Raw genomic sequence first — 26150 nt, 5'->3', positions numbered from 1 at the left:
GGCAGCTTGGGGATGTAGGGGATGATTTGTGGCTGCTTAATTCACTGCAGGGACTAGCCTGGTGCCCTGGAAGTCCCAGGACAGAAGGAAGCAAAGCCACCTCAGCATCCTCTGGGCACCTATCAAGAGAAAATTGCCCATTTTAAACCTAGAAACAACAACAAAATCGGTTGTTTCTTGGAATGGGCGATGCTGAATTACACAATTTGGGAAGTTAAAAGTTGGTGTAAAAGAACAGTGCTGATGCTGGGGTTAGAGAGGGATGCTTGAGGGGCAGCACAGCTTGTTTGTGAGGACAGACTACATAGAGAGGAAAATGTTAGTTGACAAACTAAGTACAGAGGTGAGCATGTGCTGCTTGCCACAAGAATTGCAGGGAGGAGGAGGAGGTCGGAGGCATTTTCCTCCGTATGCGTGCGGGATGAGGAGTTGCCTTTCAAATGAAGTGGATTTGTAGCGATGATGAATGGGGAGGAATCCGTCTGGGGAGAGGAAGGAGCTTCCTACAAGCCAAACACTCTGTATCAGAGTTTTCACCATGGAAAACACTAATTAAATCCTTCTACAAAGCAACTGGGTTTGTATTGGTGAGCTCCTCGCTGCAGAGAGGGATGAAGGCTACCTGGGGTCTCACCCCACAGCTCTAGGGCCCCAGGCAAAGAAAATACGACCCAGCGCCAGCACTATTTTTTGGCTTATGCCACAACCATGTGCTCTGACCCTTTTGGCAGATGAAGTATTTGTTTAAAGCCACAAATGACTGCCTGAAGGAATGATCATTGGATAATGGGGTCCTGCTCTGCAATTTGTCTGAGCGTGGGGGATGTGTCACCCTAAACCAGAGCGGTTGTGGCCTGTTCTAAGTTATATTCTGGAGCCAATTTTTGCTGTCTTGCTGTGCAGGACCTCTGGATGCCAAGTTCTCCAGCCATGCTTGTTGCTTCTTTGGGCACATCCCCTGAAAGCAATCACTGAGGGTGATCGACATAATAAATATGAATCTGTGGGTCTGCACCACAAGAGGGGTTTTTTGTGTATAATGTATGCACTATTCACAAATATTTTCTATAGAAAATGAATTTTAAGTAGAAAAGATAATCCTTCCCTGTAAATCAGCAACTAACTAGCAATGTATGTTGGTATATTTTTCCTTTTTTTAATGTCAGTAAAACTAAAACTCAGTAGGTAATACCTTTGTCCTTTTACAAAGGAATTGTGCTTTTAGTCTTCTATGAACTAATATTGTATGGACTGAGATGTAGGGCATTCTGACTCTTTAGAACTTGATGGGGCTTTGCTGTCTCCCACAGTAGCTGACAATTCAGCCCTCTAATGTGGCTAATAAACTGCCTCAAAAAAGATTAAATACAATACAGTAAGAGATCTTTATTAAAAATTTTGTACATCAAAGGATTAACTACTCCATTTAAAAAAGAAACAAGATTTTACATATTGCAAAAGATGTTATTAGTTCTTGAATTAGAAATAAATTTTATGAACACTGTACATGATATATCTGAGTTGTAAGAGCAGGAATAGGACCGAGTGCCTGAAAATGATATAACTTAATAAGCAAATGCACTCAATTCGTAGTATACAACATAATATTTCTGGAGAAATAGCACGTTAACTTCTGTCTGAAAATTCTGTATCCCTCTAACCAGTAACTACCAACAGTGTTCTCAGGAGAAAGCATGGACACATGTGCCCTGCGTGGTGATTTTCCATTTGGAATTTCTTTCATTGTTGGAGAAATTTTCTTCCTATGGTCTATTTTTCTTGGAGAAAGCAGAATGTTATTCTGTGGTACGGTTAACACAATCTGCATATAAAAACCCAATGCAAAACATTTCTCACAATGTAACTTTACCTCCAGCCCAGATTAGAAAAACCAACTGATAGCACATAAATGTCTACAGAAATAGATTTTTATTGACTGTTATCTTTTGTTACAAAGTAGTTAAAAAGAAGAAATATATTTTAGCTTATCAGATAACCGTTACTTTGTGTATCATTCATACTATATCTTTTTTTTGAGATTGTCAGTGTAGCTGCATTAGAATTTAGAATAAAAACAACACAGAAGATCACCTTTTAATTGCATGACCTATTTGGCTAGGAAGGGTGTGTGAAGTTTTACAGGATAGTATGAACGTACAGTTCTCGTACAAAAGCGTAGTATGTATCTAGTCCAAGAAAGGTAATAAAAAAGATTTAAATCTTTATACAGAAAGTGACAATGCCCATGTTATACTATGGAACACATCTACTAATTTTGAATTACAGGTGTAATGTGTGGATTAAAGATATCAACTTACTAAACAAATCTTAAAAAAAAAAAGAGAGCAAAATCTATAAATAAAATAGTAAGTGCTTTCTTTAAGATAATATTCTTTGGCTGCTTTAAGTGCCAGTGAAGGGTTATTGAAAACCACTAAAATGCGTAAGGTCCCACTATTATTGTTAATCTTAACACCGAGCTTGTACGATAATTCAAACTGTTGACTGTTAGCATCTCCAGATCCACAATGTGTTCTCTTGGTCCTGATAGTGATTTCACCAGTACAAGCATTGCACTTACGGCGCTTGTTTGCTGAAAGAACAACAACAACAAAGTTTAATTCAGTCAAATCTAAAATGATTCCCTAGTTGCATCAAGAGAGTGCTTGTGTGTTACTACACTGTAAAAATGCTCTGTCTCAGCAGAGAGATACACAATACAAGTATTCTTTTAACATTTTAAAATGGCTATGGCTAATCTCACACCTGGCTGTGCTGCAGGGAAAACTTTACCTGACTAGGGCTCAGAGGAATAAATTGCACTGCAAAATCTGTTCCTGGTTATGCTGACTCTTCTGAAGGATGTGAAAAGTGGTAATCTATCCCAGCATGGCCTTTGTTTTTCATCCCCATCTATCAGCTTTTAAAATATATGGAGAATAAGTAAAACAAGAGAGACCTAATGTCTTTAACAGTGATGTAACTTGTTCAGCAGAGGGGAAACTCTATCTCATGGCTCATGCTCCAGAAGAAGTCATGCTCCCCTTGTAAACACTGGGAATTTTGGCAACTGGTGTGCCTATTGCCATCCCCATCTTGTACTGCTCTGAAGCTCTTTTCCCAGTCTGGGATCATGCTGCTGGGGAATATTGACAGGCCTTGTCTGTGGCATGCTGCTAGTTTGTTAAACAGCTTTGTAATTTACAGATGATAATAAAAGGGTAAACTCCATCTCTCCTGTCACCTACTACAAATATTTTCTCACCATGTCAAATGAGTAGGGTATACAGATGAGTCCAATCTGTCTGCTGTATCTGAGACCCAGCTCAGACTTTTACTAAAACAACAGGAATAACTTCTAAGTAAGCCTTTGTTTACTGCAGTCCCTTGGCAGGAATAAACACATGCTTCCTTATTTAAGGCCTGCGATTCCTTGTTGGGTAGCAACAAAAGATTGGAATTGTTAGTCTAAAGAAAGTCAGTCTGAAGGCTAGATAGGGTTCTAACCCAAACTAGAGTTGGAGTGATCTTGTTCTTTTTTTAAGCAAATAACTGTTTGAATTTTCAGGGTAGGTATGGGGTTTTGATGTGTAGTAAATCCAGGGAAAAGCACTGGATTACAGGTTATACCAGAACAAGTGAGATAAAGATCAGTAGTTCCTTGTCCCCATCTTGGGGAAATGTGGTGTAAATAGGCAATGCCATATCTTGGTACACTTTTTGGATGTATTATCAAAACCCCCTAAGCTTCAGATTTGAAGAAAAATAAACAAAAATGAAAACCTTCCAACTAATATATTTAAATTTTTTTGTGCTGATTCCGTTTTACTGAGTGTAAAGCCACATATAAAGCAAAAAGGATTTCCCAGGAATTTGTAAATATTACAAGTGTCCAAGAAAATCACATTTCTTCCAAAAAAAATCTTAAAAAGCAGATGTTATAGACCCTTTCATTCATGTGCATCTACTTGAATGCATTATACCAACAGGAAATACTGCTATTGTAAGTCACTTGAACTTTCGTGGTTTTTCTGAAATAGTTGCAGCACTTTGGGAAAATAAAGGTTTAAGTATGTCTCAACACAAAACCTTTGCAAGTTGGCCTGAACTTAGCACTCTAGAAATCAGTGCCCCATCCCAAGCTGCTATTTGTTACTTTTTCACAAAAATGAGAAATTTAATAAAAGCAATTGTACAAGGAATCTTGCTATAATCCTCTCCTAAATACATATATATGGGGTGCTGGTACAGAGAGCGAAAAGCCTAGAGGTATCTCATTTGTATCTGACATGGGTGCCACAGGATTGCTAAATATTAATGATTGCTACTAGTGTTGTATTCATTTGAAAGAAACAGTTAGATTCTCAGATTAGAGTTTTCAGGTAGAGAAGTAAAAGGCTTTTTAAAACTTGGAAACCAAGCACATTTAATAAGGAAGTATTAAAAAGTTGATAAACTTTGGGATGCTGTGATACTCTTATGGGAACATTTGATGGATTTGTCAAAATGGCAAGGCACTGTAATGCCTTAGTAGCACCAGTGGTCTTTATAGCCTGCTCAGGGTCCAACTCCCACCAATACTCACTCTCAGGTAAAATTCTCCATTTTCGTTTCCAGACTTGATCCGGAATGTGTTAATAGTATTAGGGTAAATAGTGGTTGCCTGAATCTGGAAGATATCAGAGGGCACTGTTCTGTCTGAACGGATGCTCATGTATTTGTACACAACAGAGTAAGGCAGCTCTCGGCAAATGGCATTTGAAACAGGGCAGACACAGCGGCTGAAAAACAAAAATGGATGAAGCTGTGATAGTTGCAAACAAATGGTACTTGCTTTCTGTTGTATTTGATCATGTTGCCTGTTGAGGATGATCCTAAAAAAAAAGCTAATTTTTCTCTTACTTCTCAGATGTAAGGACATAGGGCTCTTGACAAGGATTTCTTGGGTAACAACGAAATCCTCCGTGGTAATTCCAGCAAATTTCATCCTCTCTGCATTCATTAGTAGTCTCGCACTCGTTTATATCTAGGAAGAAGGAAAAGGGACTTTGTCAAAGCAGACGGAAATGACTTTGCTACAAAACCAAACACAATGTCCTCAAAATCGGAACAAAAAAAAAGCCACCTGCTTGTCTGTTGAAACCCAACAGGTTTGTGTTCTTTACCTGATTTTCTGGGGCCTGGCTATAAAGGATTTCTCTATGCAAAAATGGAATAAATTTGTTTATTGAGTGTTAATTAAGTCTGAAGATTTAGTTGACTAAAGAAACATATTAATCACATGTAATGCAACTGTAGAAATACCGTGAAGTTTCTAATTAGCAAAGAATGATTTTATACCAGAAGCTATCTTGTAGACAGAAGAAAAAAGTTTTGAGGAAGAATTGTGAACCTGCTTTTTGCAGGTTCTCATTTTTAATTGCCTGACTTTCATGGTCTAACTAAAATGCTTAGTTAATGGCTACATTTTAACTAAAACAGCTTTGAAAGGAATAATGAAAATTTGTTTATTGTGCAAAGCAGAGCTTCCTTTTTTGCCTGGGAAAATAACCCTGAATGGAGGTGGGGACTATCAGACTTGTGCTGTGTTAATGCTCTTTTATCCTGTCAGTGCCAGAACCCCACCACTGTCTACCTATATGGTCTCCTGAAATTAACAGTTACAGAAAGGGTTTCTTCAAATGCAGTCTCTCAGAAGGCACAAACAGATCTTTAGATGGTCAAACCAACTACCCCACAATGTTCAGTATCAGCTGCTGTTCTTAAGGGAAAGAAATTAATCTGAATTTTATGAAAAATATTAATTAAAAATTCGAGTTATTTCCTCATCCCTTCTGCCAATAACTAGCACACCTATTTATTTCTAAAAATAATGACTGTTAAATTGGTTTCTGGATTACATAAGCAATGGTTCTTGCACTTAATATGTTGTTCTGCAATATTCTCTAATAAGATGCAGAGACATTTAGCACCAGTGAGGAAAAAAACACAAACTTTGAAACTCTGGAATTTGGTGGCACCTGACCAGAACATTTTTTCTGAGATATTTATCTCTGAAACTTAGACTGACTACCTAGACATCTAAGACAAGATTTACCTGAGGGCTGCAAAAACTGAAATTTTGTCCTAGGAATCTGAAGGACTTAGTTTGAGCTGAAGCATTCAAATATGAATTAATATAAGACATGCAATTAATCATCAAATGCTTTATCAGCATATCTTTTGCTAACATAATGGTAATCCTGTCATGAAATATAAACACTTGGATAGCAAGCACTCTTAGTCTTGCCTGAAATGGTGGTGGTAATAATGCAGTATTGAGAGTGCTAAGATGAGGGCACTTACCTTGACATGTTCTGCCTCCTACTACCTGGTATCCTTCAGGGCAGACACATGAGAATTTTCCTGGTTCATTGACACACTGATACTGACATATATAACTTGAGGTTCTGCATTCATCAGTGTCTGCAGAGAGCAAAAGAGCTTAAAGTTACTGGTTTTTAACATCTACCTTGTTATAGAACTAAATATAACAGCCAAATGCTGGTTCTGACAGGAAAAAAATGAATTCTGTCTAAAAAGAATAAGTTGTCAAAAAACATAAACGTACTGCTTAATGCCTCAAAGTTGCAAACAGAAGGGCTAGTTCTACTTGTGTTTTATCAGTAATCTTCCAAAATGAAAATTTTGGATTTGAGGAAGCAAAAGCTAAATTAGGCTTCAGAACAGGTTTGGGAAAATAACTCTTGAAAGAATTTATACTTTTAGTATTCCAAAATATGATTACTTTCACAAAAAACACAGATGTGAGATTAGTTAGTAAGGCACAAATACTGCCTTTGTATTCGTGCCCTACCCTCATGAAGAAGCTCTTTGGGAAAGAGGGTAAGGCCTATTTTTTGTCTTCAAATAACATTCAGCGTATACCATTCTCTTTTGGTTTTTTTATCCTTGTATAGCCATCAGTCCCTTGCTGGAGAAGTGTAGTGCAAAACGGAATTTAACAGTATATGTCATTAACCAGAAATTAAATTAAACCTATCAAAACTAGGGAATGGCTTGGAAAACAGCATAACTCCCTCCTACTACCTCTGAGGCTTGAGCCCAGTTCTTGATTTTGTCAGGGATGTCCTTGGAGGCTGCATACTTGCTGCTCCCTGTTCTGTTCACTTGCAAATTAGGATTAGCTTAAGAAGCTTGGAGAGGGAGCATCTGTAATAGCTCTGCTGGCTTGTTTAGGAGGGCAGTGGTAAACCAAAAAGACCTCTTTGGCTCCAAGACTGGTAGAAAGGATATGGGCTTTAAGGGTGAGATCATCATGTGTCCAAAAGGAGATTAGAGGACCCCTGTGGAGACTCTGGCAGAGGAAATAGTGTTGATTGTATAATCATCAGGAGACATGCTGTTTGTATACACAGGCTTGAAAGCACCTCAAAAGCACAACTGTCGCTTCCTTAAAATCAAAAATTTGAGGTTTTATTCTCAGAGGAGCCTAACAACACACAAAATTGCACTTGTTTTTGGTTTGCATTCCTTTCCGATTCATTTAATGGTCATCAGCATTAGACCACACACAATTCAAGTGAGTTTGTGAAACAAGTTTTCAGAAGCCTTATTCTTCCCAGCTGTGATCTGAAATGTAGTAATGTCTGTCCTGTTTTGCACTTACTATTAAAGAGATATACCCATATCTACATGTGCCTGAATGCAGCTGCAGCTACTAAGGTGTGTATTAGCAACCACATTTGCAACATAAAAAATAAATGTCTTAAGGGTTTTGGCTACAAACTGCACCCCCAGTGTGGCTCCATTTGAATTATATCCCTTAGTTCACAGAAAGGCTTCTGGGAAAGCAAAACACAACAAAAATCACTCTTCTAAGACCAAAAAAAAATTGCTTACCTTCACAGTTGATTCTGTCGCTGCTTAACTCAAATCCTGGATTACACTGACAGATGAAAGAACCCAGTATATTGTAACACTGTTGTGCACATGGGTTATTGGCATCACATTCGTTTATGTCTGAAAGGAAAAATTACAGATCTTTATCTTGTGTAGCTGGTAATTAGGCTGATTAAGTGGATTAGTCCTTAGTCTGGATCCATTGCTTAGCAGAAGCTCAGTTGACTGTATCAATGTAGATCTGCAGTCACTGGAACAATGTCAGATCTATGCTTTACATTCCATGTAGAAAAAGAGTATTTTTCCAGGAATGAGAGTTATTCTAATGTGTGATGAATTCTTCCAAAAATGTTTAGTGTGGCTATTAAACTCCACATTCCAGTGTCTTTTTTCAGGTATGAAATGCCAAGTCTCTATAAATAATTGATATAAGGAACCCATACTGATAAGACCTCTTAGCATGCAGTGGTTAAGATTTGAGCTATTTATTACTCTTAAAATTTGTTCTTTTAAATTCCATTACAATTATAACATGAGCCTTTGAGGCCAGTAGAGTTTTGCAATGCTCTAAGGCCTAGACCATATTGGGGGAAGGTATGCCTCTGTGCTAGATTTTTTCCATGATGTGCCCATCCTAAGAACATATGTGAGAACACTGTGGTATGAGAAGAGAAGCAATTTTTAATGATAAGTTTATATAACTGTAATCACCTTTGGAATCTATAACACTCATTTTTCATAGGCTGTTGACTAACTGCTGCTCCTCTGTCATTCACTCAGTAGATTTTAGTGTATTTTCCCTTGTATTCCTCCCCTGCATGCTTTCCATTTATATTTGTGTTTATCAGATATAACCATTAGTAGAGAGCTGCATTTGAAAAAAAAAATCTTGAGTTCATGACTTTTGCAAATACTTATAAATGTCAGCAACACTGAGTCATTTACAGACACAACTAAAAACTGACAAAGATGACTAAAATTAAGCATTCACAAAAACTAAACCAATGAGGAAGATATTAATTCTCTATATGATGAACCTCCTAGTCCTGAAAATGAATGGTAATAGGGGAAAACTGATTACAAAGTTTTTTCTTCCTCCTTTTAGTTAATTTCTGGCAACAGTGCAAAGAATGTACATCATGACAATGCTACCAGAAGGAATAGATAAGCTAGCCAAAGCCACAGTTCTGTTTGTTTTCCTTCCAAGAAATATTGACCTGCTTTCACTATATGCAAAAGTTGTAACACATATGTAATCAGTACAGCTGTCAAGTATCACTTCTGCCAGATGACTGGTGCAGATGTGAAAGTCTGTCTTGATGCAGCAACTATTCATTTACAAATTTTTCTTCTTAAGATTTACTTCAGCTTCCCTGGTGGGAGTATGCCTTATTAGGCTGGGAGGCCAGCAAGTCAGAGAAGGGGTGTTTTGGTGAAGCAGCTAGCAAACTTGGAGCTGTCATGGATTTGTGAGTGTAACTGACAACATACACCATACATTTGAGCCATGGAAAGGGTCAACTAAGTAACTACTTGTCACATGGTTATGTTATGACCATGGGCAATTTTTTATCCTATCATTTGGTGAAAAACCAGAAATTCCTCTCTGTTCAGTGCTATGCAGTGTGCCAGGGTACTTGATAAGATATGGCAACCCTTGGAAGTAATGGTAGAGGCTGGAAAACCCAGATTGATTTTTCTATATATATAAAAATATGTGTATAATATAGATTTTATATATATAAATTATAGCCATAAAGAACTTCTGACCATCTCTGTTACCAACCTTGATTTTTTTTTAATGGACATTCTCTCTGCACTTCAGCAGACGTAGTTACCTTTTTATTATTACTTTAATTCTTCTAGAACAGAACTTATGGTTTCAAATTTAACAAGAGTCTTAAAGTTTTACTACGAGGCTTCCCTTAGTGTTTTACTTCTAAAGAGAGGATCAGTCTTAAAGGGTCACTCTTCCTTAGTGACCCTCATTTTCATTTTTAATATTATTTTCTAGATAGTCAAGTGTGACATTTCTAGATGCCTTCTTTCCTCACTATGTTTACCATGTGCTGAGGATAATTAGACTTAACTGCAGAGGTATAGTATTGCTTCCCCTGGTTTCCAGTTCCAGCCTTTGTGTTGCATGAACTGGGAATAATATCATGAAAGCCTATGATAATGCAAAGCGATCCACCAGAACTGAAAGAATAATTAAATCTAAGATTAAATAATGAATATAAACGTCCAGGGTTCCAGTTGCCAAACTAGATGCTCCTCAGAAACCTGCTAGGCCAACAAAATAACAGGTTTTCAATAAGGCTCCAATTTTCTCTCTAACCCTCCTGTGCTTCTCTGATCACTTGCAGGAGAGCCTCTCAAGACAGCAACTGGTATGTCTTACTAGTTGGTATTTATTTCCTTTAAGTTGGGATGAAGATACTTAAATTTCAACTGTGGCAAGTCATGTGTCAGCGTTTGTCTCTATACCAAGTGAGCTCATGTGTAAGTACATGCAGAGAAGTTCTTACCTACACAGGTGTGGTTGTTGGATGCTAACTGGAAACCAGCATTGCACTGGCAATAATAGGAACCAGGAGTGTTCACGCATCGATGGTGGCAATATGGAGGCAGGGTGCATTCGTCAATGTCTGAGTTGTCAAAAAAAGAGAAATTTAGTTCAAATGGAATCATGGCAGTTCACTGTTGCTGTCTTGTGTCCAAAGAAACTGTAAAGTTAATTGCACTTGATTAAAAGCAGGAAAAAAAGCTTATGTGAGCTAGGTACTGCTTCTATGGATATTAACAGGAATACTATTTTACTTTCTCTTTAAGCAACTTTTGTAAAAAATCTGTTTTATGCTGATTGTCTTCCAGCCACTGAGATCAATACACATTCCAATTTTATTTTTTATTCGGTTCCACGGCACTGCTTAGTCTTGTTTATTTTGTATAGGTAAAACCCAGAATGTTTTGTTCTGCTTTTCAACCAAGACTTCTCATGATCAGACGTAATGCTGACCAACACAGTGAACGTGGCTTGTAGCTTGTTTTTCCAAAAATTCGCACGCAGCACTCTTAGCATGTACTAAATCTTTTCAGCTCTATTGGAAAAGTCCAAATTTTCTCTGCAAGTACAGGGGAACGGCGAGGATAGAAGATTAATGGGCCTGAAAAGGAAACAGGTGGTTGTGCTTCTGCAGAGATCCCCCAGAAACTGGCTTGCTCCCCCAAGGGGCTGCCATTACTCCCGTTCCCCTCCCTGTGCCTCTCCTGCATACCTTTCCATACAGCAGCACTAGCACCTTCTGGCTGCGCTCTCTGGTGTCACGGAAGGCGATGAGACTGGCTGAAGCTGGTGCTATCTCAGGCAGTATTAACTTTCCACAGACTCTCCTTGCAGATTAGCCCTAGTTTTGAGGTGGAGCAGGCTGCCTTTCCAAGTTTCAGCATTCCTAATGTGCATTGGAGCAGGGTTTTCACCTGCGAACCATACAAAATGTGCAACAGCCCATTCTTTTACCCCTCTGCATTTTAAAAGGTTTCCTTGCATTCTGGAGGAGGTACTGCCTCTGTTTTTGTCTGAAAAACACTTTAAAAATTATGCCACAATGCTGATTGTGCATGTATGTGCAGCAGCCGTCTTTAGTTGTGGCCTGCTTGAGCTTGGTGAAGCTTGAGCTCAATCCATGCCGTGTTCTGTACATGTACACAATGTGATATTTCAAAGGCTCAATGCTCAGACAAATAAGACCAGTTTTCACTGGAACAAAGAAAGGCACTTCCCATATCCATGCCAGATCTTGAGTTTCCTACCTCCAGCTGTTTCCACCGTAGATGTGTTTAAAAAGAGGCCAAGACTTTTTTTATAATGAGGAAAGTGTTTGTTTTAATATCAAGTGAAAAAATAATCTTTAGAAGTTAACCCTTTCCTTGTCAAATTTGCAGTCACTGTTTGGGGCTAAACTTAGCAGTGGAGTGTTTTGGATGGTTCTGAATGAAAAGGCTTATGCTGGAAAATTCCTGGCTACCCATACAGTAGCGCTTGTCGCTGTAACTCTTTTGTTGCAGAGAGAAATTTGGAAGTAGAAATGGAATAATTTAGAAGGCACAGTAGATCTCTTCCATCCTTGACTTTTACAGGACTAAGCTCTTACAAATTGCTGTTTAAAGATCTGATTATACAATATAGACATATGAGCAATGCTTTGCTGCTTAGGCACTGCATTTATGCACATAAATGCTTCCAGGATCTGACTCTAATTCAGTGGGAGTTTTCCGTGTGGGATTAGGCACATCAGCTCCATGCAGATCTAAGGGCTAAGCATTATCTAATCAATTCAGCCAAAGTCTTCTGTGAAGTAATGCTGGAAAACAATTCATTCTATCCGCAGTCCCGTGTTTCAGACAAGACTAATTTTGCAGTATGTGAACAAGCAAATTAAAAAAAAAAATCTCAAAAAAAGACAGAAATGATTAGTGAATTTAGATTAAAATCAATCATTTGTTAGAAATGAGTCCTTTTCTCGCTCTACCTTGAAGCCAAAATAGTCTGGAAAAATTTCTTTCAAATTTGAGAAACATTTCCTCCCATATGGAGAACCTCTATCAAGATCTGGCCCCAAGAACATTTTCTGGCTAAGTTGTTATAAAATCCCCAAAGACAGGCTTTATTCTGAAATGCTGACAGTACTAAGTGTAGGGATGTACTTATAATTTAGGTCAGTGTGTAATATGTAACACAGGTGTTATTCTTGGTTTTGACCTAAATAGGAGAAGGGAATTTTCACTTTCCAGACATCTTCATGTATAGATTTAGATGCATAAATGTATTCACATGTAGATATAAGGGTGTATCATTCTGCTGCTTTTCTTTTGAGTGCTGTAATATGTGTCCCGTGAGACTTTCAGGTAGTACCGTAGGTCTTGACATTAAAAGTGCTATTGTGTAGCAATAATATACTTTTCCGGCTCTAAAAAATCTAGATAAAACCGAGATATTGGGGAAAAAAAAATCAATGACCTGTCAAAACTATTCCTCTACCTGCATTTCAAACTATTCATTCTACTCTTGCACAGAGAACTGAGAAAAATCGGATACATATGTGTTTATATCAATTTGTCAGTTCAGGGCCGGATCCACATCCTTTGGGAAAGAGATAAGAATTTTTGGGTTGATTTCTACAGCCCTTGGCTCAGAACCCTGAAGAAAGAGCCATGCCCAGAAATTTGTTGGTCTAGATGTGTACTGAAATTTCCCCAGTTTCCTTCCTGCAGCTCTTGTTAGGCAGCAACGACCTATAGCCTTTGCAAGGCTTTTTGAAAGACATGAAAAATAAAAAAATTCTTAAACACTTTCAAATGCAGGATCCTTAACACAAAGAAAAAGAGGACAACCCGAAGTTCTGTTGATCCTGTTCTGCTGAGGACAAAAAAAAAAGCTTTTCTCCTAGGCTGCATAAAACCAGTCTTGTGTCTTTTTCAAGACCACCTCTTATATCACCTCATGATGCATATATTTGATTCTCTTATTTCATAGTTGTTTTTATTATCTCTGACAAACCTAAGGCTTAAGGCTGGAGTGCCTATAAAAGCAATTCATCCACTGAAATCACGATTAAAGAGGTGTCAAATAAGGGCTGAAGGAGGACTGCAGGAACAGAGTAATGGCACTTTTGCATAACGTCCCCAAATGAGGATGGAATAGGAAAGATGCAGTGTTTATGCTGCACTTGGATTTAATTTAATGCTATACTTGTATAGGTCCCAAGGGTGCTGATAGTTTATTTTGGCATAAAGAATAAAGCGTAGTGGTTTATAAGTTGCAAATATCATATACCTGCATTCAGAGTTTCCATCTCTTTCATTTGTACTCATAAAACTGAGTACTGAAACAGACTGTGCAAGGGGGCTCTGCAGAGCAGGGATTAGGTCTGTGTGAAGGTAGTGCTTTGTCCTACAGATCTGGAGTCAAGTCTCACTGAGGTCACTGGAAAGACATGCTTTAGTTTGCCGCTATAGTAGACTTATGGCTATATCTGGGACATTAGGCAATATCCCAATACAAACAATAAATACAATGGTAACTATTAGGAAAATTAATCTTGTGAAGTTCAACTCCAAGTGTTGATTATAACTAAAATAGCTTCTAGTTCCATGTTTTAGTGATTAATTATTGTGATAAAGTGATTATTCCATTGCATTTCAAAGTTATAGAGCTATTTTACACTACACATACCTATATGCTTTATAACCAACATAAAGTTTGCAACTGTAGATAATGAAAGAAAATAACTTAATCTAGAGCAGCACTTACCAACACATTGGTCCCCTCGTTTCTGATAGCCTGGAGGACACTGGCAGCTGAAGGATCCTCTTAAATTGACACATACTTGGTCAGCTCTACAATTATGGGTTCCAGTTGCACATTCGTCTATATCTTTATAAAAAAAGCAAATGCACTATTAGTCATAAAGTTTCCTTAAAACATTTAGCTTGTTGAAATGCTTTACCTATCTCCAGGCTACCTGGAAGTGAAGGCAGCAAAGTTCAAATATATTCCAAAGATGTCATCTCAATGCTTATTCCATTTGCAAGACATAAAATATTATCAGATTTCTAATAGCTTTTAATTCTGATATACTGCATTTGGAAATATTTTCAGATATGGTTATTTTAAACAATCAGATACTTTTATTTGTCAAATAACATTAATATTTTGTATTTATAACTATAAAACTTCCTGTAAACTTCTTGCAACTTTATAATATTTTATCATATTTCAGTCATTTGACTTTTTTGTTTTGTGGTGTTTTTTTCTTTTTTTCTTCCCCATGCTGGTTGTTTGCTGCATGTTGAATTACTCTGGAAAATTTCAGCAAATGTAGTTCAGCCCTTTCTCAAGAATGAGATGAGTTAGAAATATGTTCTTTTGCTAATACTAAAAAGACTCTGGTGATCTCTTTTGCACAGTTCCCGTGCTCCATACTTTGGACAGGGACTTGGAACTTGGTACATGGTGGCCTTCTCATCAGGAAGAGATCTGCCTCTTGTCGTTCCCATGAAAATTCCCTTAATTCAGTCAATATGTTAAAGTCTTTGGAAACAGTTTACATATGTTTGTATTTGAACAGTACAGCTAAAAATGCAAATACTAGACCAATTACTTTTCAGTGTAATTCAGGCAGCATTTAGTTCACACTAAATGCAGGTTTAGACAAGTATAAAAACAACATTTTGATTTTGTCTATTCATTATAACTCCTGGAGGTACTTAATTATAATTAAACTGCATGTGCTGACAAATAGGTTGCTTAAAATGGAATTACAATTTGCTTTCTCATCTGAATGTCCCAAATGTTTGGAGAGCTTTTTATTGTAACCTGACACAGTACAGTGAAAGGGCTTTTTAATTTTGGCATTGTACACAATTTGGAGACTCTAGGCCGAATAAACAAATTCCTTAAAACTTATGATCTCTAGTTTACAAATCTCAGCTGACCTCTCTATTTGTATAGGCACTGGGGATGTTAGAACATCACCAGTGGCAGATTCTGGGTGGTGCTTTGGAAAAAATGATGGATTCTTTCTCATAGCAAATGAAAACAATTTTGACCACAAGATTCAATAAAAAAATAAACCGTCAACAGTTTGAATTAATTCTCAGTGTTTGCCCTTTCCTCAAATGTCCAAATATTTTACACACATCTTCTCTTTATCTGACAGGAAAAATAAAGTCCTTTTATGTTAGCCTGCTCTTTGCATTTCTGCATAATACTGGTCCTAAAGCTGCTGTGTTGATGCAGGACTTGCTGACTGCATTGTTCTGTACTGACAGCTGAAAAGCACATTCTCAGGTGTAAAGACTTTCAGGGACTATAGCTGGCTGCCTCATACCAACCTGACACATCATTAAATGTTTGAGCCAAAGCACGGTGGAGTTCAATGCAAGTCTTTGCAGAGACTTCACTGGGCTTTGCCTGTACTCCTAGTTTCTACAAAAGTTGAAAGTAAAATGGGTGTAATACAGTTCAAATCCTTTTTGTTGCAGAGCATACTGGAACAAAGAAAGTTTATTTGATCTTTAGGAACCTCATATATGAGTAAACTTAACATGAGTTACCTTTTAAGATGGATTAGTTAAAAGGCATGAAGTCCTTGTGTTGCCATTTGCATCCATGGCTTGATTTCTGTTTAGCTTAATTTCTATGGAATAATAAGCTATACCAGCTAAAATGAAGCAAGCTAGTTTGACTTGTGCACTCAAGGTCTTTGATTTTTTCCAATGGTAATTTCAGTTGGAAAGAAAAACAATTATTCAAAAGTACTGTTTGACTGCTAGCTGCCTCCTCATTTGGAAACTCTTGGAGGATTCTATGTTATGGGCACAAAGATCTGTGTTTACAAGAACAACCTTTTCTTGAGACTTGTTTCAAGGAAGCAAGCTCTCCTAAGTGAGCTTTAGAGCTCTCCTAAGCTTCTTACTCAAGTTAGGATCCTGAACTGGGTTGCATATTAGCTGTGACTATATGTCCTGTGTGTCTTCTACATGCCATGAAAATGCATATTGATATGTGCATGCTCTTGGTGGACTTCAGAAGAGCTTTATCAGTGTTGTTACTCTGCATCGTCATGGTACTTTTTGCTATTTTGGGTGTTTTTGTTGGATGGCTTTTGTTGAGATGTGAGTCCCTAGGCAAGCTAGGAAAACAGATACATGGAATGAAGTATTGATGGGAGTTCTTTGAAAACTCCAATCCTCCTTTTTTTTTTGTGGATCTTACTGAACTGTCTAAGGTGGGAAGTGAAGGTGGACAGGAGAGCAGCCTGTAGCATTTACTGGGGAAGGGCAGTAGGTTGCCATGCTTGGAGCAGTTCTCACATCTGTGCAAAGAAATCAGTAATGTTAGAAGGCTGATGGCCTGAAGATCATGTTTCTTAAGTGCTTCAAGGAAAATATTGCGAGAGGAGAAAAACAGGCAGCTAGAAAGGTTTCAGTGCTGGAACATTCAGTTCTGAAATCTCTAGTATTACAATAATTACAGATATGTCTACTGTTGTGACTGATATAAGGGTGAAGAAGTGAGTGGAAGATTTCAGCACTGAAAGCGGTGCCAAATGTGAATTGTATTGGTGTGATACCAGAAGCAGCCCGGCCCTTGTGGAGTATGGAAAGAAGCACTGGTAGATTTTGCAATGTGATGTTGCTGCACAGATCTCTGCATCTATGCCTTTGGTGAGTGAGGCCCAAGGAGAAGTCTTCAGCTTCTTGGCACTTGATGTGACCTGAATCATCCTCCATTAGAGAAACAGTCTTTTTTTTTTTTCCTACTGTCCTGGGAGTTATTGGAGCAATAGAGGAGTGGAAGTCATAGGAAGGAAGCAACGTCAATGCTGGAGGTCTCCTTGGGATGAGGCAGATCAGCTCCCTTTTTCTCTGAGGTGGCACAGGTAGTTATCTACAAATACACATGCACACACTTCTCTCCCCATATGACATAGCATAATCTTACACTGGTGGGGCCAATATTGGTATAGGATTCCCACTTATGTGTTCGTGGTTCTTGAATGGGTAGACTATCTGCAATTGTTTAGGGTCTGACAACTCTGACTGATCTGAAGCTTGTTTTCCCAGTTATGTCCCCTCTGTATGGAAATCAGTAACTCCCAGGTCTTCATTCCATTAGTCTAAAAACTTCTTTTTCCAGTTTAATTCAGACTTTTCCAATCCATTAGATTCCTAGCTTGTTTATCGTAACTTGCACAGTGCCCTCTGACTCTGTGACAGTGATCTGGAAGCTACATCAATTCCTGCTTTTAATCTGTATCAATTGCAGAAATACTGGGTTGAGATCGCGTTATACAAAGCACATGTTTTTCCTTAAATCACCATCTCATTCCATTTGATCTTTCTTGACAAAATCCCTGGACTTAAGTGTGAACACTAAATATGGGTATTGGGAATCCATACTTTTGGTTTCTGCCTGCTGCAGACACCCATGACCAGACTGATTTGGTATCTGGGATGACATAGCCATCTGGGGCAAGGGTGTGATAGAAACTCCTACAGCAACATCACAGAGCTCACCAGCTTTAATCCTAAGAGCAAGATAAATTTGTCTGACCTTTGCTCTCTAGCATGAATGTTTAATAATGTGTTACGTGCATGTGTATTTATAATAATTAAAAAAAAATTAAAACAAGACACTCCACTGCACACACTTGTCTCTCTGGGGAGAGGGTAAAAGAACAAACATGTGACAGATGTTTGTCACGTTGCTTAATGCACTACTGGAAAGCACTCAAGATACCACAGTGATGAGTACAGTATAAGAAACAGATCTAGAAAGGAAATAATGGGCTTTTACAAGCTCATTCTTGAGCATCTTTCCTCTGCATCCTCCTTTCCAAATTTAGTGTCATCATGATAAAGTTTGTTTTCTGTAAGTGTTTCAACAACTGATGCCACAGCTGAAGCTTCTGCCTTAAGCAAGTATCTTGTAAGCTGTACCTGAAAACACCCTCAACTCATTGCTCATCAACTTTGTGTTTTAATTTCATTTCTGTATGTTACACATACATTTGCTCATCCAGGTAGGCAATTTAAATTACATTGGTAAGCTGTAATGAAAATTATCGTCTTTTAACAGTACCCTTTCTTTACTTCTTTCTATTTTCTAATCTCAGCTAACACTTTAGAAGGTTGTGTTGTTTGCTACAGATAAACAAGAGCTGTAAGTTTGTATTAAATTGTTAAACAACCTGAATGATATTTGATTATTGATGCATGCAGCCTGTGAAATATAGATTAATTCTTAAATTCACTGTATCTCTGAGTCTGATCTAAGATGTTGCTCAGATTTTTATTCCCAGACAGTCATTCTCTGGACAGTTACAGTCTGTGTAGTTGGAAAATTTCCTTTGAAATAGCCTGGGTGTCTCTACTAATCCTTTTGCAGATCAATCTTACTTGAAAATGGAGCTGGGTTACCTTCAGTGTCTCGATCGTTGTAATAATTGAACTCGGACAATTATGTAGTCTTTCAATAGGCCACTCAAAAGCAAACTTATTATGGGATTTGTTTGTACTTTAAATAGTTATAAAAATTTTACAAAATTCGTAAAATGTGTTTGGATTGAGTACTTCAATTTCCATATGTTGTTTATAGGTGTTACATCCGGAATACTATACTGAAAGAATGTGCCAGTTTCAAAGTCAAGTACTTGAGGGATTGCAAATCACAGAATTCAGGTTCTCTGAACAGTCTGAATTCAGATCCATTAAGCATCATGACAGTCTTTAATTATATGAATCTCATATTCTGTTTTTCCCACAGGCTTGGGCTTGGTTAAACCTTACCGTTACCAAAATGGGTTAGGTTGTATGGTCCTCTATCAAGTTGCAATGATTACTGCTATATAAAAACCTTAAATTGATGTAAAGAGTCAGAGTCAATAGAGAAGTGGGGGGAGGGACATTACAATTAAGGATACTGGTCTCTCAATTAAATTACAGGTAAGCCACACTGCTCTTTCAGAAATGTTTATGGAAGTCCTCAACTGTATTATGGTAAATGTGGCCATCAGACCCCAATGACTCATCTTAATATAAATACCACCTTTCGCAGTACTCTCCAGGGCTATTCGAGAAAGTTCATTTTAGAAGACTTTCATATTGATAACTATATGCTTTCATATGGTAACTATGCAGGTTAAGATAATGCTCTGATTTGCATAGGCTACTGTTTGAAGATTGCAGGGTGCTACAGAAATAATGTGAGAACCATGGAGGGCAGCAGAGCTTACTCCTCTATTCCTTCAAAATATAAATCAACTTGCTTTTCATAGTTTTAATTCCATGAGCTTCACTAATAGCTATACCCAGTGATTCCCTCATTTTCCAAAAATGTACCCGCACTCCCTCTTGAAGTGATTTACACAATTATGTCCTTCTATTGCTGACTTTGGCAGCCTGCTCTGTATTTCAACCACCAGTTGTGTACAAAAATTTTGCCTGACCTGCTTTTTAGCTATAGCTTTCTCTAAATCTAGTGTACGTTCCCCGTTTTAGAGCTAGTTAGTTTTTCTGCTTCTCTACTGCAATCCATTCGGTCAGGCTCTTATCTACATCCATAAAATTCTTTCCTAGTTTCTCTTTCTGAGCTACAAACCTGGCTCTGTTCCCTTCACGCTGTGACTCATTTTTCCCAAACCCCCTGACTCATGCTGCTTGCTCACTTATGCAACAGCTTAATCTCTGTAATTTAGTTTGTATCATTATGAGAAGTACATAAATTCATGAGATGCATTTCACCAGTGCTTCAAACTTTTGTAGAAAAAAATGCAATCCACATCTATCTTTCATCTTATTTAAGCCACTTAAACCTTTTTTTCCTCTAGCTCATACTTGTATGTTGTGCTCAGAGCTGGAGAACTGTATTCTTAACTAACTCAAGTATGTCTTACTCCTGGGACTGAAGTGTTCAGCTTCTTGCTGCTCACTGGCTCTCAACATATTGCAATTTACTACAGCATCTTCGTGCTCTCCTTGTTTGTGTATATATTCATCTGTTCAAACAAGTCACAAAATGTTTGTAGGTTGCTTTCTCTGTTCTGGTCTGTAGCAATTTTGCAAGCAGAACGTTCCACCAGATCAAAAAGAGGGCTCTTAAAATGACCTTATGGGATTCAAATTCTTATTCCTGCCCCCACTGAGCAGCGCCAATAGACCAGCTTCTGAATGGTTTATACAAATCTAAACCCAGAATGATTCCACCGATGTCAGTGTTGCACTTGTCATTGACTTCAGTGAAGCTGTTCTCCATTTGTTTTGAATGTAAACGATAAATATTTTAGTTTATCAGTTTAATTTTTTTGAGTTCTCAGTGTGAGTGAGACCAGAAAATGACTTGGTCTATTTTTCTAATAGATTCATGTGAACTGAAAACACTGCCTCCCATGTAAGCAATGGCACCAGTGAGTCTGACATCAGACATACAGTGATCTGCACAGTACTGCAGGTATCGTGGACAATTTACTTAACTTCAGGATTCTGTAAAACCTTTCATTTTCTGTCCACTTCCTTAGCTTTCCTTCTGTCTGTAAGACATTTTATGTTAGTATTTTTCAGAAATAACCAGCTGAAGGTAAAATACTTGAAGAAATTAGACCACTATAGTTCTTCCGTGAGTATGGGCTTACTTTATTTTACCAAATTAAGTATTCTGTCTCTTATTTATGTTTCTTATATTGTTCTTGCAACTGAAGCCAAGCTCACTGCTATGTCGTTTCCTGGATCCTCCCTGATCCTTTCTTGCACATAGGAACAACATTAGCAACCTCCAAATTCCCTGGTTCCCTCCCCAGCCTTAGCAAGCTATCAACAATTTCTGTCAAAGGCTTTTCTATTTCCCTTGCTACTTCCTTCAACATTTGGGATGTTATTCATCTGGGCTGGATGCCCAGACAACTTTTAACTCATTGGTGTTGGGAGGCCGCGCTTTGCGGTGGTAAATACTAGCAGAAAATCTGTTACATAACATCAGGTCAGTAGGTACCAAAAGACTAAACATTTGGAGAAGTTTCTCACTTCTGGAGTGGCAAAACCTGTTAATAGAGCGACCTTCACTCTAACAGTGCAGTCACTATCCAGTAGTGTCATGAGGTAGTGTCCATAATTCTGTACAACTCTGTAGCAGCCCATAAACTCCCTCTTTATTGCTGGTTTTTCTCTTTCCCTTTTAAATTTTCCTTTGGCCCTTTCATGTTAAGTATATTGGACTGATTGCCCTGGTAACAAGTTTCCACAGTTGAGGGAAGGTAACCTGCACAAATACTTGTTTGCACAGGAAAAATATATGTAAGAGCCAAGACCTACATTTAAGCAAATATGTGAGGAAGAATGTTTAAATTAATGAGATTTTCATGAAAAATGGCACGACTTCTTTTGGTGTGCCGAAACATTTCCCCTCTCAAATTTGAGAGTACAGCAAAGCAAGCAAGCTCCTAGTAGATTTGTCTCTTAGTACTCCTGGGCATCATGGCACAACAAAATAGAAGTAATGCAAAGTATTAACGTAGAAAACGTGTGTAAAAAAAAAAAAAAAAAAAAATATATATATATATATATATATCTCGAATGCAGTGCAACTTATAGTTCCTTGTGTGATTTCTGTATTTGGACTGAAAAAGTGTTAGCAGCTACCATGAATTTGGGAAAGTTATCCAACCACAGTGACTTCATGAATATGAAGGTACAGGAAAAGCATCCTTCTTCTATTTACTCAACAGAGTTAACAAGGGATCAAGCTGTAATAATCAAGTCTGGACTGCAGTACTTTGTCACAATTATGTATTGTCTTTGGTATGTCCAAACTGAATTGACTTATCACATAGAATAGCTAAATAAAGGAGTGAGCCATAGCTTTCAGCACTAGAACATCTCCCACATGTTTGTTTGGGAGTGGCAGGCAGCTGAAAAGGAAAAAAATGAATGAAGCTTTGAGTTGATGCATTACTTCCTTTCTCCACTTTGCCTCCATCTGTGATGCTACCTTCCTTCTCTAATGTATGCCATGCAGTCTGTAAATTATACTGCAAGAGGTAAATGGCTTTTAATTCTGAGATTTTTTTTTTTTTTTTACTTTGAAGACTGAGGTGCCATATGCAACTGAACATGCTTTTTCTACCTTGTATCTTAACATAAGACAATACTTATAATCGTTACGTTCAGGACAGCATTTCAGTGGTGACAAGGTAAGGGTGCTTAACCTGAATCAGTGCCCAAACATGTGTTCCGCTCCTGTGCCTTCTGCACAGTAGCTATCCATCCTGGAAATGGTATGGCAAGTTAAAAAGCCTAATGCTGTATTACAACTTTCTCTATGTTGTGCTCTGTCCTTTTTCAGGACCCCACCAGTACAAGCCATGGTCCAACACAGCTTGTAGGAATGTGCTCTGATAAAAAGATAGACCTGGTTATTGAATCACAACCATAGTGAATTAAATGAATGTACACATAAACCACTGTTCAAGTAATACAGTAATTAAAATTATTATTACAAATAAAAGTGGTATGGCTAATATGACAACGTTAGTCTGATGCAAGGCCACAAAAACTATTCCCAAAAGACATTTAACAATGTTACTCCAATGTTACTTCAACATGTATTCTTAAAACAAGAACATGGATATTAATATCCATGTCTTTGAGTTTAAAGTTTCTCAAAGGAATTTCTCAAAGTAATTTTTTCCCCAGTAGAAGACCACAATGTTAACTATTAGTCTTCCTGCTCATCAAAAAGAAAAATATTCCATGTTTTTGATTGATCTATATTAATTTAAAATTTGTATTTTTGGCTTTATTTCTGCTAGGGCCATAAATGGAGCCATACTTGCTTTCAAGTTACAATCCAATAATTCAGTGCAATGTATCTGCAAGTCTCAGAGTGCTTCAAAATGTGAGTTGTCATAATGGTAAACTTTTTGATTTACATTGCAACAGCTTATTTTTACTTTCAGTAGAGTATTTCCTGCTGTTGCTTTCTTGTGACTTTATGCTAGAGGTCTAACAACTTGTGCTTTTTGGTTCATGCCTGCCTAAGTGAGGATCACCCACCCATGATGACCAATACACTTGGACTATACTCAAAAACAACAAGGGTGGATTAAACTATTCCATTATTGCAGATGAAAGAGTTCTCCCCGACATCTGGCATATCATCTTCAAAACTGATATGGAACATTTCCATAAATTCAGCTTAGCATTGTTTTTGTGAGTGTTCCAAAGTATTTTTAACATGAAGAAATAGCATGCAAACTAATTTCCTATTTGAAAGTAAATGTCTTGTTCTTATTTCTAATTCACCCAGTTATTAAAAAAGAAAAAAAAAAAAGAAAAAGATGTTCACTTAACTTGAAGCATACTGTTTTGTTTACTTAAGTTAATGGAAAAGCTAGTCAGTGTTTGATGTAAAGCTGCCCCCTTGCTTGAAAGAAAACCAAACAACTGGTTGTGAATTATGAATATCTCCTAATAGTTTCCAGAATTATCTGAAGGATGTATTTTTTTTCTTAATTACGTACACTTAAAAGTTCCAAGTTCCCTATTCATTTCCATTTTGTTTATTTCTCTCCTTGGAAACCTCATAAGCATTTTCCTTTAGCTAGGCTTGACTGAACAAAATATTACTGCTACAACCTGTAATATTAGGGAAATAAAGGCCTGAAAGCTCATTGTGGTTTTTAATTAGGAAGTTGAGGAATCGCTCATTAAATCTTTGCAAGCCTTTTCACAGCACATACACTGGCAGCTGCTGGGTCCCTGCAAAGGAAAACACAAACTTCTACCTAAAAAGTGTGCTTCAGAGCACACTTTAAAAATCAGCTTTCATCCTGAGACAACACAGAAAACAGTTCCTGCAAAAAATCTTGCTTTTCTTGTACGTTGGCATGTCTTCAACTGTTTTAGGCCAAATCAGACTGTTCATCTCATGAAGAACCACAATGTCTCCTTAAGGTGAGGGAGGCATCTCCACGTGGGAGTTGCTGGCAAAGGTACTGCAATGGAGGATGCAGTCTGTTTGAAAACCTGGTCTGTCTGTGTGGCACTACCATAGTCTGCATGCCCTTCTGACAGTAAAGGCAGCTAGTTATCCACGGAACAAAATTAACACAGCAAGCAAACCGATGCACTGAGCATTAACTGTGATATCCAACCCTAGCCTGATTTTTTTTTTTGGTAGTGAAATGCGTAGGTCATCAGTGCACACTTTGCTAACTTAAGAAACAAGGGACCTTAAGATATAAGGGACTTAAAATATTTTATATTAGGGACCAATTTTATCAATAAAATCTTATTCTCCTTCAGCCTTTGCAGGCTGAATGAGCTGTTTTAGGAATTATAACTGTAGTTCCCAAGCTGAGAACATTTAAGTTCAAGTCGAGTTCAATAGCAACTATCAGAAGGAGAAGGCTTATCTAAACGATGATATTGTTTTTAGCACTAATCATCCTATCTGTTGGCAGTACCAACATGCTGCAATCTCCACAGCTCCCTACGTAAATAAGCAGATTCCTGATGCTGTTCCAACTTCAGAAATGCCTTTGAAGGCATTATTTAGTTATTAATTTTTCCTACGTGGTTATGTGATACTTTTAGTGTGTTGCTGTATGTACCCACAGATGCCTTGTTTTGAAGAAATGTATCTAGAACTTATTTACTTTCAAAGTATAATTGGCGGGCATTGCTCTGTATTTTACCTTCTTGTGAAATAAAAAAATGGTTAAAAGAAATACAACTTCACGCCTTCTACAACTTTTGAATGATAGAACAATAAAAGCAAATTATGGAAATAGTACTTGAAAAAGACACATCAGTTGATTTGGTCCAAAATATACTCTAGGGATGGGAGGGGATTGGAAGAGCTGGGATAGAAAAACACAATGTTCAGGTTGCACAGTTCAAGTTAGAGTTGAAGTGAAATGGATGTGCAAAAGTTAAGATTCCTGTGGCAATATCAGTTTGACTGTGCTACAAACAAGCAGTGTTATATGGTACTGATCTAATAAAACCATCAGGAACAGTATCTTGTAAATTTTTGTTTGTCTGTCTTGCCTTAAGAATTCACAGTGGCTCTCCATTTGAACCTAAGTGGAAAATCCAACTTTCCATGTAATTCTTAACAGGAAGAGGGCTTAAAATGAAGTTTTAAAAATTCTTTGTTTGAAAGAGAATAGATACGAGAGGCAAAGCCAGGCAGGATCAAAAGAGAGGCAGAGGCATCGGGGAAAAAGAAATCTATTCTTTGAAGGTAAAAGAAAAAAAAAAAGGCAGTATGAATATTCATGAAGGAAGAAAAATGAACATCAAAGCTAAAAAGATGTATTATGATAGAGGTGACTAAGTGGAGGCTAAAGAAAAGAACGGGGAAAAAAGCAAGGTGCATATATAAGAGCCCTACTAATGTAGCTGCTTTTCACTTACAGAAATAGTGTTTATTAAACACTTTATTATAATTCAAGACTAGCGGTGTGATCTGGTTAGATCACCAAGGTGTTTTCGATGCTCACTTTTTGACCGGAGAGCTGGTAAGTACCTGCCAATGTCTGTATTTTGATGCTGGTTTTCTGATTCAAAGTATAATCGGGGCTGTTAGAAGAATGCCTTAATAGCAAGTGCTGAGGTGGTACAATGCACCCTGTGTAGCGCAGGAGAACGCGTCCTGCTGTGGTTGCGTGTGCCTGGGACACGGC

The 26150-nt window shown here is 37.7% G+C and overlaps 1 protein-coding gene across 1 annotated transcript in view; it reads right to left on the bottom strand.

The window, feature by feature from the left end:
- Positions 1 to 1390: 1390 nt before the first annotated feature.
- EFEMP1 (EGF containing fibulin extracellular matrix protein 1) overlaps positions 1391 to 26150 on the bottom strand; it is a 49621-nt gene continuing 24861 nt past the window's right edge. The window contains exons 6-12 of the mRNA XM_075496987.1: positions 14216 to 14338; positions 10431 to 10550; positions 7903 to 8022; positions 6346 to 6465; positions 4903 to 5026; positions 4586 to 4781; positions 1391 to 2593 (exon numbers count right to left, since the gene is read on the bottom strand). Coding sequence (XP_075353102.1) covers positions 2435 to 2593; positions 4586 to 4781; positions 4903 to 5026; positions 6346 to 6465; positions 7903 to 8022; positions 10431 to 10550; positions 14216 to 14338 — 962 coding nt within the window. The 3' untranslated portion in view covers positions 1391 to 2434. The remainder of the gene's footprint in view (positions 2594 to 4585; positions 4782 to 4902; positions 5027 to 6345; positions 6466 to 7902; positions 8023 to 10430; positions 10551 to 14215; positions 14339 to 26150) is intronic.

The sequence above is a fragment of the Mycteria americana genome, chromosome 3 (assembly GCF_035582795.1).
Source record: "Mycteria americana isolate JAX WOST 10 ecotype Jacksonville Zoo and Gardens chromosome 3, USCA_MyAme_1.0, whole genome shotgun sequence".
Taxonomy (NCBI): Eukaryota; Metazoa; Chordata; class Aves; order Ciconiiformes; family Ciconiidae; genus Mycteria; species Mycteria americana.
The sequence above is the reverse complement of the archived record's forward strand: the minus strand, read 5'-3'. Positions and strand labels throughout refer to the sequence as shown.